At 40.4% G+C, this 18,171-nt stretch overlaps 2 protein-coding genes across 6 annotated transcripts in view; both read left to right on the top strand.

Annotated features, from left to right (window-relative positions):
- Positions 1-11,104, top strand: part of Dus4l (dihydrouridine synthase 4 like) — an 18,354-nt gene extending 7,250 nt beyond the window's left edge. For 3 of the 4 annotated variants that reach the window (XM_031357471.1, XM_031357469.1, XM_031357470.1), the window contains exons 3-7: positions 2,345-2,466; positions 4,454-4,571; positions 8,484-8,606; positions 9,276-9,502; positions 10,166-11,104. In XM_031357471.1, coding sequence (XP_031213331.1) covers positions 2,345-2,466; positions 4,454-4,571; positions 8,484-8,606; positions 9,276-9,502; positions 10,166-10,428 — 853 coding nt within the window. In that variant the 3' untranslated portion in view covers positions 10,429-11,104. Of the gene's footprint in view, positions 1-2,328; positions 2,467-4,453; positions 4,572-8,483; positions 8,607-9,275; positions 9,503-10,165 lie in introns of all 4 variants that reach the window. The other variant, XM_031357472.1, reaches the window with a different exon arrangement.
- Positions 11,105-16,786: 5,682 nt separating this feature from the next.
- Positions 16,787-18,171, top strand: part of Bcap29 (B cell receptor associated protein 29) — a 42,448-nt gene continuing 41,063 nt past the window's right edge. Inside the window, exons 1-2 of one of the 2 annotated variants that reach the window (XM_031357467.1) lie at positions 16,787-16,910; positions 17,144-17,264. In XM_031357467.1, the coding sequence (XP_031213327.1) occupies positions 17,173-17,264 (92 nt within the window). In that variant the 5' untranslated portion in view covers positions 16,787-16,910; positions 17,144-17,172. The other variant, XM_031357468.1, reaches the window with a different exon arrangement.

Here is an 18,171-nt window from a genome sequence, read left to right as displayed (position 1 = left end):
CTTTAAGAGCTTCTAGCTCTTTCTTTACCTGTGTTCTCCTGTATTTCTTTGAGGGTGCTATTTATGTCCTTTTTAAGGTCCTGTTTCATCATCATGATAAGTGATTTTAGATCTCAATCTTGTGTTTCCGGTGTGATGGTGTGTCCAGGACTTGCTATAGTGGGAGAATTGGGTTCTGATGGTGGCAAGTGACCTTGGTTTGTGTTGTTTATTTTCTTACGCTTGCCTCCCGCCATCTGGTTAACTCTAGTGCTCCCTGCCCTTGCTAAATCTGACTGGAGCCTATCCTCCCTGTGATCCTGGTTGTGTCAGAACTCCTCAGAGTCAAGCTGCCTCTGTGATCCTGTGATTCTGGGATCCTGGGATCCTGGGCTTGTTAGATCACCTGGAAGTGTGGCTTTCTCTGTGTGTTGTAGGACTGGCTGCAGAGCTTGTGCTCAAGGTCTGCTCAGAACACTAACCCAGACAGACCAGAAGGAACTGGAGACACTAGGCTAGCGGAGTTCCTAAGTGCCTGGTCCCGCTGGTCCCAGTTACTCCCAGTGTTGGGACAGATGTTGGTTCCTGCTTACCTCTGATCCTGGGTGTGTCAGAGCACCTGGGAGTGGAGCTTCCTCTGGGTGTTGTGGGACTGGCTCAGAGATCAACTTCTATGTCAATTCTAGGGTTGTGGGTTGAGTTGTCAGGCTTATTTAGCAAGCACTTTTACCCACTGAGCCGTCCACCCCACTAGCCTCTAGTATTGTGTTTTAGTTTTATATATGTAAGTTCATTAAGAGTTTTTAAAAACTTAGCTAAATGTTTTTATACTGAGCTTATCTCTTCCAAACTTGTTGAGCTTACTTACAGAGTTCTATAAATGTCTTAGATTGTCTACATGAACAATCATGTCATCTATAAAACTAGACAGTCTTTTTCATGCTTTACTGTACTGGCTAAAAGTGCTCACTGTGTTGACAAGGGTAAGAACACACATTCCAGACATTACCATTTCTTTTCCTTCTCTTGCTTTTTTTTTTTTTTTTTTTTTTTTTTTTTTTTTTTTTTTTTTGTGACAAGGTTTCTCTGTGTAGACCAAGCTGGCCTCAAACTCAGAGATCTGCCTGCCTCCACCTCCCAAGTGCTGGGATTAAAGGTGTGTGCCACCACTGCCAGGCCCACATAGGATTTCTTATGAATGGTCTTCATCAAATGAAGGAAACTCCCGAAAGGTCTGCTTTTCTGAGACCTTTAAATATTGTATAAGAATATTTTGTCTAATGCTATTTTATATCAGTTGATACAGCCATCATTTTTACATTCATTAGCATGTTCTTTAGTATATAATAGAGTATACTGGTTGATTTTGTTTATTGGAACTTGTGGTATGATCAGCTGTCCTGACACTGCTCCATCAGAGTGAAAGAAGGGCATCACCTCATCACTGTCAGCACTACATCTTGGTTCTCAGCTTGGCTTCCATTTCCATCTGGGAGATGAGGAGTTCTTTGTCAGTGTGGACAGAGGTGAAAGTCCTCCTTCCCTTTGGAATGGCTAGCCTCACAAGCTGCAGGGTAGGGCTGGAGTTCTGCCTTGTGACTATTTTTACTATGTAGTACCATACACAGGGAAGTGTACACTCGCCATGTGATCTTTCCACTGAGAGCAGAGGAGCAGGTAGTCTCAGTAGTCGGTAGGATGAAGACTGCACATACCTCCCAGGCCTAATTGAACACTGTCACCATGTGATGTTAGGGCACCTTGGAGGAGTGAAAGTTACTCCCCATCCAACATTTTCTAACAGAGATGAGGACATAGCTTTTTATATACTGTTGATTATTAAAGTTTTCAGTCTTTTGAAGCTTCTCATTTCCTGATCCTTTATTAGAGAGAGGATTTATGTGGGGCACTCTTCATTCACTGTGGATTCCAGGTGGCCAACTACTGCAGCCCCAAGTCTACAGTATTTAAAGCAAAAAGAAAATTCATGGAGCTTTCTGTCTTTAGCTGGGATGCAAGGCCACTAACCTGGCTCCCTTATTCTCTCTTTGGGACTTTCTTATAATTGTTTTATAAGTAATATTAAGGTTTTAGTTAGGTGTGGTGGCTTTTAACTCTTAAGACTCAGGAGGCAGAGCCAAAAAGATCTCTGTGAGTTCTGGGCCAGCCTGAGCTATGTATTGAGACCCTATCAAGTACCAAGGATTTTAGTCTTACTTAGCAGGTAGATGAGGTGAAAGTATTTCTCTTTTATCTAAGCAAAAGTTCCTCTAATAAGTACTCAATAATTAAGTAAATTGTTCTTGAAAATGTGTATGATTCAAGTATTTTCTAAATTCATGATTAAAGTTTTATATGCTCACAGGTTGGCTTTTAGAACATTAGTAAGAAAATACTCTTGTGACCTGTGTTACACACCAATGATAATTGCTGCTGATTTTGTCAGATCTGTAAAAGCCAGAGACAGTGAATTTACCACAAACCAAGGTATGTAAAACCAATAATTTGCTGACTTTGTATAATTAGATGCAACATAATTCAGAGATTATAATTTATAATCCTTTAGGTTTTTAAGTGTCTTTAGTATTTTAAAAATCACAATATGAAATATCTTTTCAGTATCTATCTATCAAAATATAAAGTCAGCCATTCTTAAAGCCACCAGCCTTTCTATCCTCATTTATTAGAATAAGTCCCTGTATAGTTATGTTTTCTCCTTCAGACTATCGGCTAATAGCCCGAAATGACTTGTCTAAGATGCGTATTTGATCATGCCCCTTCCCTGTTCACAGTCCTTAGAACTCCCATTGCTTAAAACAATGGCTTCAATATGACTCCCAGGGTAGAGGTGACTTCATCATTGGAAACTTGTTGGAATGAAAGTTTCCAGGCTCCACTTTAGGTCTGCTGCTTTAGAAACTCTATGAAAAGCTGTCCAAGTTCTCTGGTCTTGCTAACAGTTGAGAATCGCCAAACTAGAAACTAGAGTTCTAGCACCTGAAGCAAATGAGCAAAGTCCTTCATTGATCCAGCCATGAATACATCTGCAGCTTTGCTGTGCATAAAGTTCTTGAGTTTGAATGCACCTTGTTCTTAAAGTTACCTACCTAGAATATCGTTCCCAGTCATGCCTATACCCAATACACACATGCGCACACACATACACAAACATATATGCATGCACACATATGTGCACATTCTATCCATATATATATGTGTGTATATGTATATACACATATATACATATATATATAGTACATACCCACTCTCACCTTCTGTCTGTCTCTTAAGTCTTCACATATACTTGGGCATATATACTAAAGATATTCTCTCTCTCTCTCTTTCTCTCTCTCTCTACATATATATATGTATATATATACATATATATGTGTGTGTGCATGTATATACATATATATACATATATATACATATGTATATATATACACATATATATAGACACACACATTCCTATTCCAAGGAACATTTCTTGATCACTGTATACTCATATCTTCACCCAAAAGCACAGGCTTTTTTATTGTACTGCTATATTATTGTTTTCTTATTACATCCCCATCTCTCTCACTAAATTATAGGTTCCCAGAAGGCATGAGCTATAGAAATACCTTGTGTGTTCAGCTACTAGTGGTGTTGAAAATATATTAGATCAATATGTAGTTGTTAAAGTAGGATTCTATAACTAGGGTACTAAGAAATGCACCCTACATGCCAATGAAGAAAGACTCACCAATCTCCAAAACAGTGAATTGCTAAAGAATCTGTAATCACTATAAAAGAGGTAATGTCCAAATGTGCCTTTTATAAACATCCATGGAATTTTATAGAAAATATTCAAAAAAGCCTTTGAAATATTAAACTGCGTCTTTCCAGAATGTAACACTATCCAAAGATGAGAAAAATATATTAAGACTGAGGAAAGCCTATACATTTGGTTATCTTAAATTTTAAACTTCTCCATGCAAAGATCAAAAGAAGTAAATATATGTACATATATATATAAACATACATACATACACCTGATAGACAGTAAGGCTAATTTCTTATTGAAAAATCCAAAAACAGCAAAGTGCGGTAGAAAATACCTTTAATCTCAGCACTTGGAACGCTGGGCCAGGCAAATCTGTGGAATTAGAAGCCAGTCTGGTCTACATAATAAATTCCACTATATAGACCATCCATATAGGAGAATGTGCCACTAAATAGATATAGTACATCTAAGTGCACTTCCCAATCCATAAGGAACTGCAGCGTGTGTAGAGTGCTCACATTCACCTCCATATAACATGATATACAGTCATTCTGGAATACAATATTAATCTTACCTTTAAGAAAGAGAGTCTCTGTGTTAGGAGTGTTGAAATTTTGTAAATTATGTACTGCTTGATTTTGACTTTTGCTCTGTGAATGCTTCTTTTCTGTGAATTTTAATATCAGACTGTCTTTATTTTTTAAACAGGTGATTGCCCGTTGATTGTTCAGTTTGCTGCTAATGATGCAAGACTTTTATCTGATGCTGCTCTGATAGTCTGCCCCTATGCAAATGGAATAGATATTAACTGTGGTTGCCCTCAGAGGTAAAGGTCAAAGAAATTAGAATTTTCAAACAGATTAGAAGGAAAAAAAAATGATGGGAACATGATAAAATGTCTTTCTAATTTTCCAGAAATTAAGAAGGACAACCCGAGTTCTCCCCTAAAGTCCACATGACTGAGGGGGAGAACCTACTCCACTGAGTTGTCCTCAGACCTCTACATGCACACTATTACCCCACACACATACACAGCGCACATAGAATAATAATCATTAATTATGTGCGTTCTAAAGGGAAGACTAGAATTAAAGCACTGTGATTCTAAATAAGAATTTTTAAAAAAGAAAGAAAAGGTTAAAGAACTTGACCCCAAAGGTCTTTAATAATGGTTGAAATGATTTATAGATTTCACTAGTTTTTTTTTTCTTTTCTTCCTTATCATTAGCTATCATTTGTTTGGGGGTTTGTTTGGGGGTTTTCTTTTTTGGTTGAGGGGCTCTGTTGACACTAAGACCCAAAGCAACTTGGGCAGGAAAGGGTTTCTTTCAGTTTATAACTCCAAAGTCACACTCCAACATTGAGGGAAGACAGAAAATGTCCCTGGAGGCAGGAGCAGAGGCAGACCGTGGAGGATCATTGTTTATTGGCTTCCTTTCTGCCTTTAACCATTTACTTTTCTATTACCATTTAAAACACCATGACCAAAGCAATTAATAAAAGACAGAGTTTATTGGGGACTTACAGCTTCAGAAGGTGAATCCATGACCAGCATGGCAGTAAGTGGGTAGGTATACCATTGGAAGCTGAGCCCTTCCAATCTGACACACCACCACATAGCATTCCCACTAACTGGGAATGCTATGGGCTTTTGAAACCTTAGAGCTTGCCACCAGTGCCACACCTTCAACAAGGCTGCACCTCCTAATCCTTCCCAAATAGTTCCATCAACTAGGGAACTAAGCATTAGAGTATATGAAGCAACTGGGCCATTCTCACTGAAACCATTTGTCACACACCTGCCCATCCATATCATGGGCAAATTCATGCAAATGAATTCATTTAGTCCAACTTCAAAAGACCCCATAGCCTATCACAGTCTCAACACTATTTAAAAGTTAAAATTCTCCTCTGAGACTCAAGGCAGTCTCTTAATTGTGACCTACTGGTAAATCGTAAATCAAGTTGCATATTTCAAACATACAATGGCACAGAATATATATTACCATTTTACAATGGAGGGAAGGGAACATGGTGAGGAAATTCTGGACCAAAGCAGACTGAAATGCAGCAGGACAAACTAAATTCTGTAGTTCTATGTCCAATATCAGAGGGCTTAGATAGCCTCCCTTCCCGCTTTGCTGACTGCAACACTCTTCTCTGTTTTTGCCTGGTTCTACTCCATGTATGCAGCTCTCCTTGACAGACTTCCTATGTCCCCTGTGTCTTCACCTCAGTACGACTTCACACAATGGCCTCTCAGGGACTCTGCTGAAGGACTCACCTGCTAAGTGCCTGGCCCCAGTGGCTCTCCTTAACTATGGAGGAAGGTTCCACAGAACCCTTCCTCTCATATTCTTCATGGCACGTGGCTGAAGCTGCTAAGTTATGGGGCCTCCTTAGGGTGGAATCTGGCCCCCTTCTTGAAGTACATTTGCATAATCTTTGAACTTCAATTGTTTTTTTAGGTACAGAAAATTCCTAAACTTGACATTCCTTTTACAAGTTACAGGCTAAGCTGGGTGAGGTCTCCCACTTCCTTTCTTCCATCTAATATCTCTGCCTCTCCTTATCTCTCTTCAGCACAAACCTTTACTCCAACAATAATTCCCTTGTGCTCTTTGTCACCTCAAAGTGTCCACTTTGCATTTCTTTTTGCCCTGCTTGCTCTTTCCTTGCAGATCTACATAAGAGTTATCTAATGACGAAAGTGTCTTTGAAAAACAGACTATTGAAATCTCCTCTGCCAACACTCTTTAGTTTAGCCTCAGACACATTCTTAGGACAAAAGCAAACAGCAGCCACATTCCTGGCCAAAATATCACAAGAACGGTTCTCTCACACAGTTGTTAACAGTGTTTCCTTCTAAAACCTTGACCTCCGGCATCCACATTGCTCTTAGAGCTATTTTATTCCAAGCTCCTACTAGGATGGCCTGTCAGCTCCAAATACCACTCTTCTAGTCCAAAGCCTTCCACACTCTTCCAAATAACAGCATGATCAGGGCTTTCACTGGAATACCCCATTTCTTGGTACCAGCTTCTGTTTTAGTTAGTTTTCTGTTTCTGTGACAAAACACCATGAGTAAGGCAACGTATAAAAGAGTTCGTTGAGGACTTACAATTTTAGCAGATGAGTCCATGACCACTATGGCCGGGAGCGTGGCAGCAGACATGTAAGCCTGGTGCTGGAACAGTAGCTAAGACCTACATCTCATCCATCAGCACAAGGCAGAAAGAGCAAATTGGAAACACAGTGGGTTTTTTTAACCTCAAAGCCCACCTCCAGTGGCATGCCTCCTCCAATAAGGCCACAGTTCCTAATCCTTCCCAAACAATTGAGGACCAATTGAACTTATGGGGGCCATTCTCCTTCAAACCACCATACTCAACGTGATTTCCTATACCCATGACACATACCCACTTAGGGGTATCACAGCCCTCAGTAGGCTGAGCCTTTGCAAATCAATCACTAAACAAGAAAATGTACCACAGAGATGCCCACAGACCAATTGGATGGAGGCAATTTCTCAGTTGGTGTTCCCTGTTCCCAGATGACTAGTTTCTGTCAAGTTAATATAATGAGCAAGCACACTCTGTGTGGTTCTGCCTTCAACCTCATCTGTAACTAGTTCTTTAAGATTCCCAGAAATGTATTTTTACTGCCATGTCAGATATACTTTCTTTTTTTTTAAAGATTTACTTATTTATTTATTTCATGTATATGAGTATACACTGTGGCTGTACAGATAGTTGTGAGCCTTCATCTGGTTGTTGGGAATTGGCTTTTTAGGACCTCTGCTCATTCCAGTTGACCCTGCTCGCTTAGTCCCTGCTTGCTCCAGCCCAAAGATTTATTATTATAAATAAGTACACTGTAGAGCTGTCTTCAGATGCACCAGAAGAGAGCATCAGATCTCATTACTGGTGGTTGTGAGCCACCATGTGGTTGCTGGGACTTGAACTTAAAACCTCCAAAAGAGCAGTTGGTGCTCTTACCCTCTTACCCGCTGAGCCATCTGACCAGCCCCCAGATATACTTTCTAAAAAGCTGATTTTACATACCTTACTGTATGTAAAATACTGATCTTTTCCTTTCTGTAGCACATCTATTTGATTGGGTTTAAGTAACTGATTTTGAATGGGATGTACTTAATGAACTACTGTGCAGCCACTGTACTAAGTAATCTGCCAGTAGCCAGAATATGCCCAAAAAATAAGTCAAAGTTTTTTAAATGCAGCATAAGACAAATCAAAGTAGACATTTATATACTCATTAGGAGAATTAGATAAGCTGTTTAGTGGTGTTAGAATGCTGAGAGCCAAAAATATCTTTCTACTGTTGAGACTGATAAAACCTCTTGTTATGTACAATGAACATCAAATTTGGAATTTTAAAAATTTGAAGTAATTGCAGTTAATATGAACACCTAAATCTGTTTTGGTTGAATGGATTCTAATTTAATACTCTCCCTTGGCTAATGAAAAACTATTTCCTAATACTTTCTGATCTAGGCAAGTGTTTTATTGTTGTTTTCAAAACTATTTAAAAATGTTGATCTATGAATTTTATTTAGCATTCTACCCAACTAAGCAAAGCAGCCAGCTGTAGATCTGTGAATTGTAAATGTCTCCTTCATTCCTGAAGATAAGATAGAGGAAAGATTAATACAGTGCATTTAGAATTTTGTCTTCCCTTTCATTTTTTACCATCTACCTTCTGTGTTTGATTTCTCAAGGTGGGCGATGGCAGACGGTTATGGAGCTTGCTTGATCAACAAGCCAGAACTCGTTCGAGATATGGTGAGACAAGTGAGAAATAGAGTGGAAAGCACAAGGTTTTCAGTTTCCATTAAGATAAGGTAACAATACTCTAGTCTACTGACAAGTTAATATAATACTTGGAAGTTTTAAAATGTTCCTTTTGCCTAATGATGTGGGAGTGTCTATCTTAAATAAATTAGGAGCTGATATGTGGAAATATTGAAAGATGTTTGTCTAGCAAACAAACATAAACCCCATTCTTAAATTATGACCCTGATGAACCATGTCCTCTTTTCATTTCTTAACAAGTAATAGGTTTCTAATTAAAAACTTCACCAAACCCTCAACTTTCTCCAGATGATACTTAGTTGATGCTTAGAAATATCCCTGGTACCAACTAGAAAACAGGAAATATATTTACACTACACTTTAACAATTTAAAGGGAAAAAAAACGATATTTCAACTTGGGAGGCATGTACACCATGTACTAGGATGACCTCTTTGTGTTCACTATGGCAGTATGCTGATGACTCTTAATTTCTCAAAGCCAAAAACTAAAAGCAATGGGGAAAGAAAAACATATTTCTCACCATATTGTTTCCAAGAGTCAAATAACTAAAGCCATGGTCTTGAATGGGAACCAATCACAGAACAAAATCTTATTAATAGTGGCATGAAGTGATAATAAATACAGCAGATGAAGTGTCTTAGTTAATGTAGCATTAAAATCTGTGTGCTATACACAGCCACAATTTTGAAATTATAGGATCCATGATGACTTGGCAAGAACCATAGATCTTTGCCAGAAGGCTGAAGCAGCAGGAGTATCCTGGATTACAGTCCATGGAAGGACAGTTGAAGAAAGACACCAGCCAGTCCACTATGATGCCATTAAAATGATAAAGGAAAATGTGTCTATACCCATAGTTGCTAATGGAGACATAAGAAGCTTGAAAGAAGCAGAAAATGTGTGGCAGATGACTGGGACAGATGGTAAGAAATAAACACTGGGATCTTTTTATCATTTAATAAGGATGAAAAGTGAAGATGGGGGAATAATCTGATTTCCTGTTTAACACTGAGCCATATTATTATGATGCTATTAGCTCTTTTCCTTAGAAACAGTAGATCCTTTTAGATGGCACCACTTTACTGCTACCATCCTATCTATTGACAAGCAAATCATCTACAGATGGTCTATTTATTTTTTGTTTTGTTTTATCTTTAAAAAGCACCTAGAATACCAAAATAGAGATGAGAGTTAATGAGCTTGGATGGACACAGGAGCCCAGAACTGCCAAGTAGTTTCAATATCCCTTACAGAATTAACCAGCCAGCCCCATATTAACTGTTGCTTTGAAGCAAATAGATTCAACTTTAAACAGCCTGATTTATGACAACGTGGATATCTTCTAAAGAAACAATAAGGCCAGTGAATTAAAAGAGATATCCTTTAAAAAATAGTTGTATAAATACAACTGGTATATTGGTAATACCAGAATCAATCTATTTCTTAGTGTATTACATTAATTTGTAGTTAATTTGTATTCTGAAATCTCAAAATAATACTTTTTGATAAGTATTCTTGCATTAAGTTTGAACTAATAACCATGGATTCTTAGTTTATGAGCAGATATGTTGTGCTTTAATTTGCAGGTGTTATGGTTGCAAGAGGACTTTTAGCAAACCCAGCTATGTTTGCTGGATATGAAGAAACCCCACTGAAATGTATCTGGGACTGGGTTGACATCGCTCTTGAACTTGGAACTCCTTTTATGTGTTTCCATCAGCATCTAATGTACATGATGGAAAAGATAACTTCAAGGCAGGAAAAGAGAGTATTTAATGCTTTGTCAAGCACATCAGCTGTCCTGGACTACCTTACAGACCATTATGGTGATGAGTCTAAGTCACTGTAGTGTGTACTTTTTACCTACTTAGAACCATATGAGGTTACATCCTAATATTCTTTTAAGTCTATGGCTTTTAACACGAGTACAACAGCAATCGCTGGGGTCAGACATGGCGGTACATGTCTTTTATCCAGCCACTCAGAAAGCTAAAGGAAGTGGTTTGGAAATTCTAGACCAGCAAAACTTCATCTGCAAGAACAAACAGAACTTTTCCATAACTAAGAACGTAGACCTGGGCTGTAGAGATGGCCTACCAGTTAAAGCCTTGGCTGCTCTTCCACAAGACCTGGATCCAGTTTCCAGCTCCCAAGTGGCTGGCTGCTCACTACTGTCTGTAACTCCAGTTCCAGGGGATTCAACAGGCCTCCTCAGGCACCAGCTAAGCAAATGGTGTACAGACAAACATGCAAGCAAAACACTCATACACATAAAACTAACAACAATAACAACAACAAAAATCAGCCCCTCTACTCCTTCTTTGTGGATCCAGTTCAGTAGATTGTGATCAGGCCCAGAAGTTTTAAAGAACTCAGGAGTTTCAAACATCCAATAGTCCCAGATCAAATATTGAAAAAAATCTGCTTCTAGTCTTTATGGGTGTGGTGGATGGGTGGGTGTGGAAGTTTTACTAAAGATAATCTGTTTTTAAGTGTTTTAAATAAAACTTTTCTAACAGCAAGAAGGTATGACTCATCTGTAAGTTAACAAGAAGTACATCTTAATTTTTTGAAAGTTAACAAATGACCACATCCATATAAAATGAAAAAAAAACAAGAAATTCTGGATAGAATTATATTCAGAGTATACATTAAATTTTTAAATTGTAAAATCAACTGGTACATTTCCTAATTGAATATATACTTGAAGGTATTTAAGTTGTGTCTCACTGAATTTAGTTACATGTGATGTCAGTAATTTAAAAGTAAGATTAGGGACAACAAAAAGATTGAGAGGATAAAGGTATTGCCTTGACCAAGCCTGAGCCTGAGTTCGATCCCTTGGAACCATGTTGTAGAAGAAGAAAATCATTTACTGAAAGTTGACTTCAGGCCTCCACACATTTACCCATGTACATAAATAATTTTTTAAAGATTGTGTGGAGCAGCTGGGCAGTGGTAGCAAATGCCTTTAATCCCAGCACTTGGGCGGCAGAAGCAGGCAGATTTCTGAGTTCGAGGCCAGCCTGGTCTACAGAGTGAGTTCCAGGATAACCAGGGATTCACAGAGAAACCCTGTCTCAAAAAAATAATAATAATAAGATTGTGTGGAACTCTTTGAGTAAAAGCAAATTTAGTTCTTTTGAAGCTCTCCAGATTATTAGATTACTAATGAGCTGACCAGAGTACTTTGTTCTTCCAAGAGGAAATTGGTGGTTGAGAACCCTTTCCAACGTTGGATTTGACAGCATTTATAACAGAAGGAGCTAGCCTTGGCAACAGGAGTGATGGTGCTCTAATGTTAGGATTCTTATGCAGGCCTCAAGTAACAGGGCCTTTAGTCCTGGGGTATCCAGTGGTAGAACTCTGAATGGTGTAGGTCTAGGAAATGAGACTCTCCATCCTTTGACAGCAGCTATTTTTACAGCTTGGCTCTATGATTCTCAAGCCATGACTTCTCGTGGCCCCTATGACTAAGATCTTTGGCCACTGAGATTTGACAGCTCTCTGGAACTCTCCACGCTGCCAAGGCCTGCAGCTTCTCTCCACATCTTCCTTCCAGCCTCTCTTCAACCTCAGCTCTTCACCCTCTCTCACCTGTTTCTACCATTCTTGCACCTGCCCTGATCCCTGGGCCCAGCTGTTCAGCTATCTCTTCCTGCTGTGACTGCCACCACAGGAAGAACATCTCCTCGTTTTGCTGCCTTGAAGCCTGTGTTTCCTGAGGATGTCAATGCCACCAGCTGCTCCCAAGCTCCACTGCTACAACTACACTGTCATCACAGCTACCATCTGTAAGTTCAGCCCCATTAACCATGGATTGATATCAACAGAGGGCAAGTAGGGCTGGGGAGAAAGCTAAGCTATTAAAAAGCTTATAGCACCAGGGCTACTCAGAGAAACTCTGTCTCGAAAAACAAAACAAAACAAAACAAAACAAAAAAGCTAATAGCACAATCTTGAGGTCCTAGATGTGATTCTCAGCATCCATGTAAAAATACAGGTGTCAGAGCTGGAGAGATGACTCAATAGTTAAGAGCACTTGCTCTCGCAGAGCTTTAGTTTCAATTTCCAGTACCTACATGGCTCACAACATTTGTAACTCCAGTTCTAGGGGATCTGACACTCTCTTCTATTCAGTTACCAGGCAGGCATGTGGTACACATACATACATGTAAGCACTCACACATGCACACAAGTTTTTTTTTTTAAATAATAATCCAGTTGCATTGGCATACACTTGTAATCCCAGTGCTCAGGAGGCAGAGAGAGATCTAGCCAGACTAGTTGGATATCTAAAGAGCAACATCCAAGATTGATCTCTGACTTTCACAAAATGCATATGAACACACATACAAAGTGGGCAAGAAAGAGCCACTCAAGAAAAGCCTTTTATTGGTCCTAATGCTGCTTTACCAGAGATGAAAGCACCGGAGGCTGTCTTCCAGACTGCTTGAAAAGGAAGCCAAACTGCATGCTCATATGGACAGAGGAGGAGGATTTTCACCCACAGTGTGAGACCATGCAAGTAAGAACTCAGTTGTACCAATCATGTTACCATTCCTGTTCCCCTAGGCACAGGAACCCCTTTCCCAGGCCACTAGACATGCTTCCCTCTGAGCTGGGCGAGAGGCTGACTACTGTATCACCTGATATTGTTATTTACACAAACATCAGAACATCGGGTTTTTTTAAGGTCTTGTCATCAATGGTGATTTTTAAGATTTTTAAACAAAGCTTACCACTAGACCAGCACCCAAAAGAGAGAGACAGACAGACAGACAGACAGACAGACAGAGACAGAGAGAGAGAAAGAGAAAGGAAGAGGAAGAGGAGAAGGAGGAAGAAGAAGAGGGGAAGATCCTTGGATCTCTCACTTAAAAGATTCAGAACTCTGATATGTAAAAAGAAGAAAGCAATTATAGCCTTCTACATCTTACATATGAAGAATCTGGTAGCTAATGTGTAAATGAATGATTATGTATTTAAAATTCTTCCTAAAGCAGCCAAACAGATCAGCAGGTAAAGCCCCTTGCAGAGTAATATTGATGACCTGAATTTGCTCCCCAGAACCTGTGTAAAGATGCGAAGAGAAAACCAACTCCACTGGATTTTCTTCTGACCTCTATACATATGCTATAGTATATACAGTGCCCTTACACACAGACACACAATACATATCATACAGTTATAATTTTAATTTAAAATATTAGAGTAACTAGATTTTAATTTAGATTTAAAACTAAATTTTATAGTTTTCCATGATATTATTTTTATTGCTTGATGTTGCTAGCAGCTTTTATTAATGAAGAATGTAGATGACAAGAAGTCTCTGGATGAAATAAAGGTTCAGTACTAAAATGCTACTGAATGTCAAAACCAGGAAGACCATGCAGAATTGGGTTTTTGGTTTTGGTTTTGGTTTTGGTTTTCGGTTTTTGGTTTTTGGTTTTTCGAGACAGGGTTTCTCTGTGTAGCCCTGGCTGTCCTGGAACTCACTCTGTAGACCAGGCTGGCCTCCAACTCAGAAATCCGCCTGCCTCTGCCTCCCAAATGCTGGGATTAAAGGCATGTGACACCACCGTCCAGAATTGTCTTAAAACTGTTTACTTCAAGCTGTTTGAGACCGTGAATCAATTTTAACAGGAGCATTGTGCTGCTATTTCTTCTTGGTCATATTCTATGCTCTTTTCAGTTTATTTCATTTTTTCTGAAATTAATACAGAAGTGAGGTCATCATTCTGGCATTTGTACATTAACTCTGAAGTGAGTCAACACCGGTACAGTGCAGTACTCTGATTGAGTTGGAGTGTGGGAGTGAGCATGGAAGAGCAGAGCACAGCCTTTTGTGCTAGTTCCAGCCTTCATTTTTCTTCCTGCTACTTAGGATCACATGCATATGTGATAGTTTTTAAGAGCATTCACTTAAATGTGGGAGATTCGTTTTCTGGGGGGTTGTTTTGTGCTAGGGATTGAGCTTAAAGCCTCATGTATGCTAGGCAGGCACTACCACTAAGCAAATAACCCCAACCCTGAAATGTATTCTATATTCTGCACTTACTTATTTTTTAACATGTAATGTTCCCAATATAATTGTATCCTATAGCACAGTGTTTGTTTTAGCACTAAAGGGAGTAAGAGCTGAGATGTAACCCTGTGGTGTGAATTCTTTTCAGACCTCTACTTGAGTGAAACAAGACTTCTTGACAGTGCCACCAGAAAGAAAGGAAGGAAGAAAGAAGGAAGGAAGGAAGGAAGGAAGGAAGGAAAGGAAAGAAAAAGGAATTTCAGGGACTTAGTATGAAGCAGAATTGAAGTTCATTATTTTTAAGCTGGAGTCTTATGTAGTCACAGGAAGCTTCAGGTAAGAAGCCCTCTCCGAAAAAAGAAAAAGTAAGCAAGTGATGAGGAAGACATTTGACATCTACCTTTTACCTCCACCACCATATACACATGTATACACATGCAAAAAAAAAAATGTTTTCAAGATCGTACCATAGATTTAAGCATAGACATTTATAATAGAAAAAGACAATACAAACCCAAGTGAGCATGGGCTGCCCAAAAGTCAGGATTGAGCATCTCAACAGCAGCCAGCCACCACAGCCTTATAGATGACTGTGAACCGTCTGAAATCACTTTTTTCAGTAAATGAGATCAGAGTGGTTCAAAAGTGCATTGGATGATAAGGTACAAGCAAAAAAAAGTTTCACAAGAGTTTAGGTCAGGTCTTCTACCATAAAATTAGAAGTTTTGTGAGAGTATCAGAAAAAAAAAAGTTTACAGCCTGTAAAGAGGAAAGGCCATACTCAGATATAGTCAGGTTTTAAGCATGGTTCAGTGTCATTTTATAATAATGTAAAATTTTCTAATAAATAATATAATGTGGGCACTCATCACAGCAAATTGTGTTACCTTTGCTGGAATTCTTGACTGTCAGTGTGCGTGAGACTTCTACCAGAGTCCTAGAGGTTCCTTTGCCTTCCTAAGTCACTTTCATTTTTTTTTCCTTCCTATCTATTCTGCCCTACTTTGTTTTACATTCCTGAGATTTGCAAAGATTGATATATGTATATTTTTAAGTGTATTCACATTCGTTGAAAACCTGGAAGTATTTGGAGTTCCCTTATAGATTCTTAGTCTTGTTAATAAAGCAATGCCAAAGCTTTTTTTTTATTAATTTATTTTTTTACACTCCATATTGCCAAAGCTTTTTTTAAAGGACAATCCTATTAATTTGAAATAAAAAACAAACAGGGTGGCTAAGGGGATGGAGAACAGGAAGAGACAAAAGTGACACCTTTAGACATAAAGGGTCCAATAACACTGCCTTGTTCAGAAATGGAGGTCTACCAGCAGTTCCAGGAGGGGACAGGCATTCAGAGAAAGCCCAATATCAGCGTAAAGCATGCTTAAGCTTTTGGCCATCCACAAAAAAAAAAAAAAAAAGGCAGGTGTTAGACTTTTCTGAATTAGAACACAGAAAATCAAAACAAGCTTACTACTGCCACTCAGCAGAAGGAAGCTCCTTCAAGGAGCACCATCTTGGGATGTATACGTGCCGCATCTTATTAATGGAACAATTATCCCTCCCATTTCTTTAACTTGTCTCCAAGTGAATCGGATTCCCTGGGTAGTGGACTCCTAGCCAGCTAAAGGGAGGTGACAATAGTATGTAATGTTATCTCTGGCGCAGATCGGGATGTCAAGTCTCCACATAGAGCAGGGATATTACAGGAATTGACCAGAAAGCCTAAGGAGAGGCAGTTGTTAGGTTTTTCTTTCTAGTGTCACCAGGGAAACCGGAGGTGGAATGCAAAGTTAACTAACCATGAGGGAGTCCACCCTCAATGGTTTCTAGGGCCCATCTAGTTACTTAAACGGAGTTTAGATAAAGGTTAGATAAAGGAGTATACCCATGCAGTTCCCTCAAGTTGCCCAATCCTACCGACGGACAAGGGAAACAGCAAGCAAAACACATTCGGCCATCTCAAGAACAAAATGCTCCACAAACCCCCAGGCCTGGGCCTTAACTTAAATCTAATTCGGGGCAGGGAGGCAGGTTGCCGCCCTAGAGCACCCGGCTGCATTTGACCCAGGCCCTGGCTCCCGTCATCCCGCATCAGCCGCATCGGGGATCAGCCCTTCGGGAGATACAGAGCCCGCGTGGAGGAGCCTCGGTCACCTCCCGCCGCGCAAGAGGAAACAACAGCCGGCGGTGGGAAGCGCGGTCGCGCCAGTGTGACCTCAGCCCGGCCCGGCGCGCTCCCGGCGGCGTGGGACGTGCGCGCGCAGGTGGGGCGGCAGGGCACGCGGAGCGATCGGCGGCGGGTAAGCCTGGCGGGCGGCGGCCGGGCGGCCGGGCGGGCCCGCTGACCGTGCGTGTGGCGTCTCGGGCCGCGGTGTCGGGTCGCCCGGGCCGCCTCGGGGCCCGGAGAGAGCCTGCGGGGCCGTCCGGCGCACTGCCTCGTCACCCCGAGTTAGGCGAACTCCCAGCAGGCCCCACGCCGCGTGTCTGGCCGTTCACCCATGTTTCTCTGAAATTGAAATCTTTCTCTGTATAGGTGTAAAGAAAAGAAAAAGAAAAAAAGCGATGACAATCCAATGGGCGGCGGTTGCCAGCTTTCTTTATGCTGAAATAGGACTCATTTTAATCTTCTGTCTGCCCTTTATTCCTCCTCAGAGGTAGGAAACCTTCAGATCCTTAACAGTACCAAATGTTCGGTTAGCTTCTTCAGGCTGCCGCATGTGATGCTTTTTGAAAGGTTTTAGAAAGTTTTGAGGGGGCCTGCGGGGTGGCTCAGTAGGTAAAGGGCTCTTGCAGCCAAGGGAGAGAATTTCAGTTCAATACCCGGAAACCACGTGGAGGAAGGGGAACCAACCCCACAAAGTTGTCTTCTGACCTCCACACTTCCACCCTGGGACGCCCAGAAACACACAGGCGTGCACTTAAACACATGATAAATACACACACACACACACATACATACATACATACATACACAATAAATGGATAATTAAATAGAAGTTTGAGAGCCAGTTATATAAAAGGTGGTCTTTAAAAATGAAACTCAAATTTGCTATGTGGTAACTATTAAAATACTACTTTATATAAAGCTTGATTGTGTGTACAAATAGATTTTTCACCTCCTTTTTTGTTTGTTTGTTTGTTTTTGTTTTTTGTTTTTGTTTTTCGAGACAGGGTTTCTCTGTGTATCCCTGGCTGGAACTCACTCTGTAGACCAGGCTGGCCTCGAACTCAGAAATCCACCTGCCTCTGCCTCCCAAGTGCTGGGATTAAAGGCGTGCGCCACCACCACCCGGCTTCACCTCCTTTTTAAAGAGTACCTAGTCTTTATGGTCTTGATTACAGGTATAATAAAACCGTGGTTATGCCTTGACATCTGCCTGTCTGTATAATCTCTCTCTCTCTCCCTCTTTTTCCCTTTCCCTCCCTCTCCCTCTCCCTCTCTCTCCCTCTCTCTCCCTCTCCTCCCTCTCTCTCCCTCTCCCTCTCTTTCCCTCCCTCTCTCTCTCCCCCTCTCTCTCCCTCTCCCTCTCTTTCCCTCCCTCTCTCTCTCCCCCCCTCTCT

The sequence above is a fragment of the Mastomys coucha genome, unplaced genomic scaffold, assembly GCF_008632895.1.
Source record: "Mastomys coucha isolate ucsf_1 unplaced genomic scaffold, UCSF_Mcou_1 pScaffold6, whole genome shotgun sequence".
Classification (NCBI taxonomy): Eukaryota; Metazoa; Chordata; class Mammalia; order Rodentia; family Muridae; genus Mastomys; species Mastomys coucha.
This window is presented reverse-complemented; position numbering and strand designations above follow the sequence as displayed.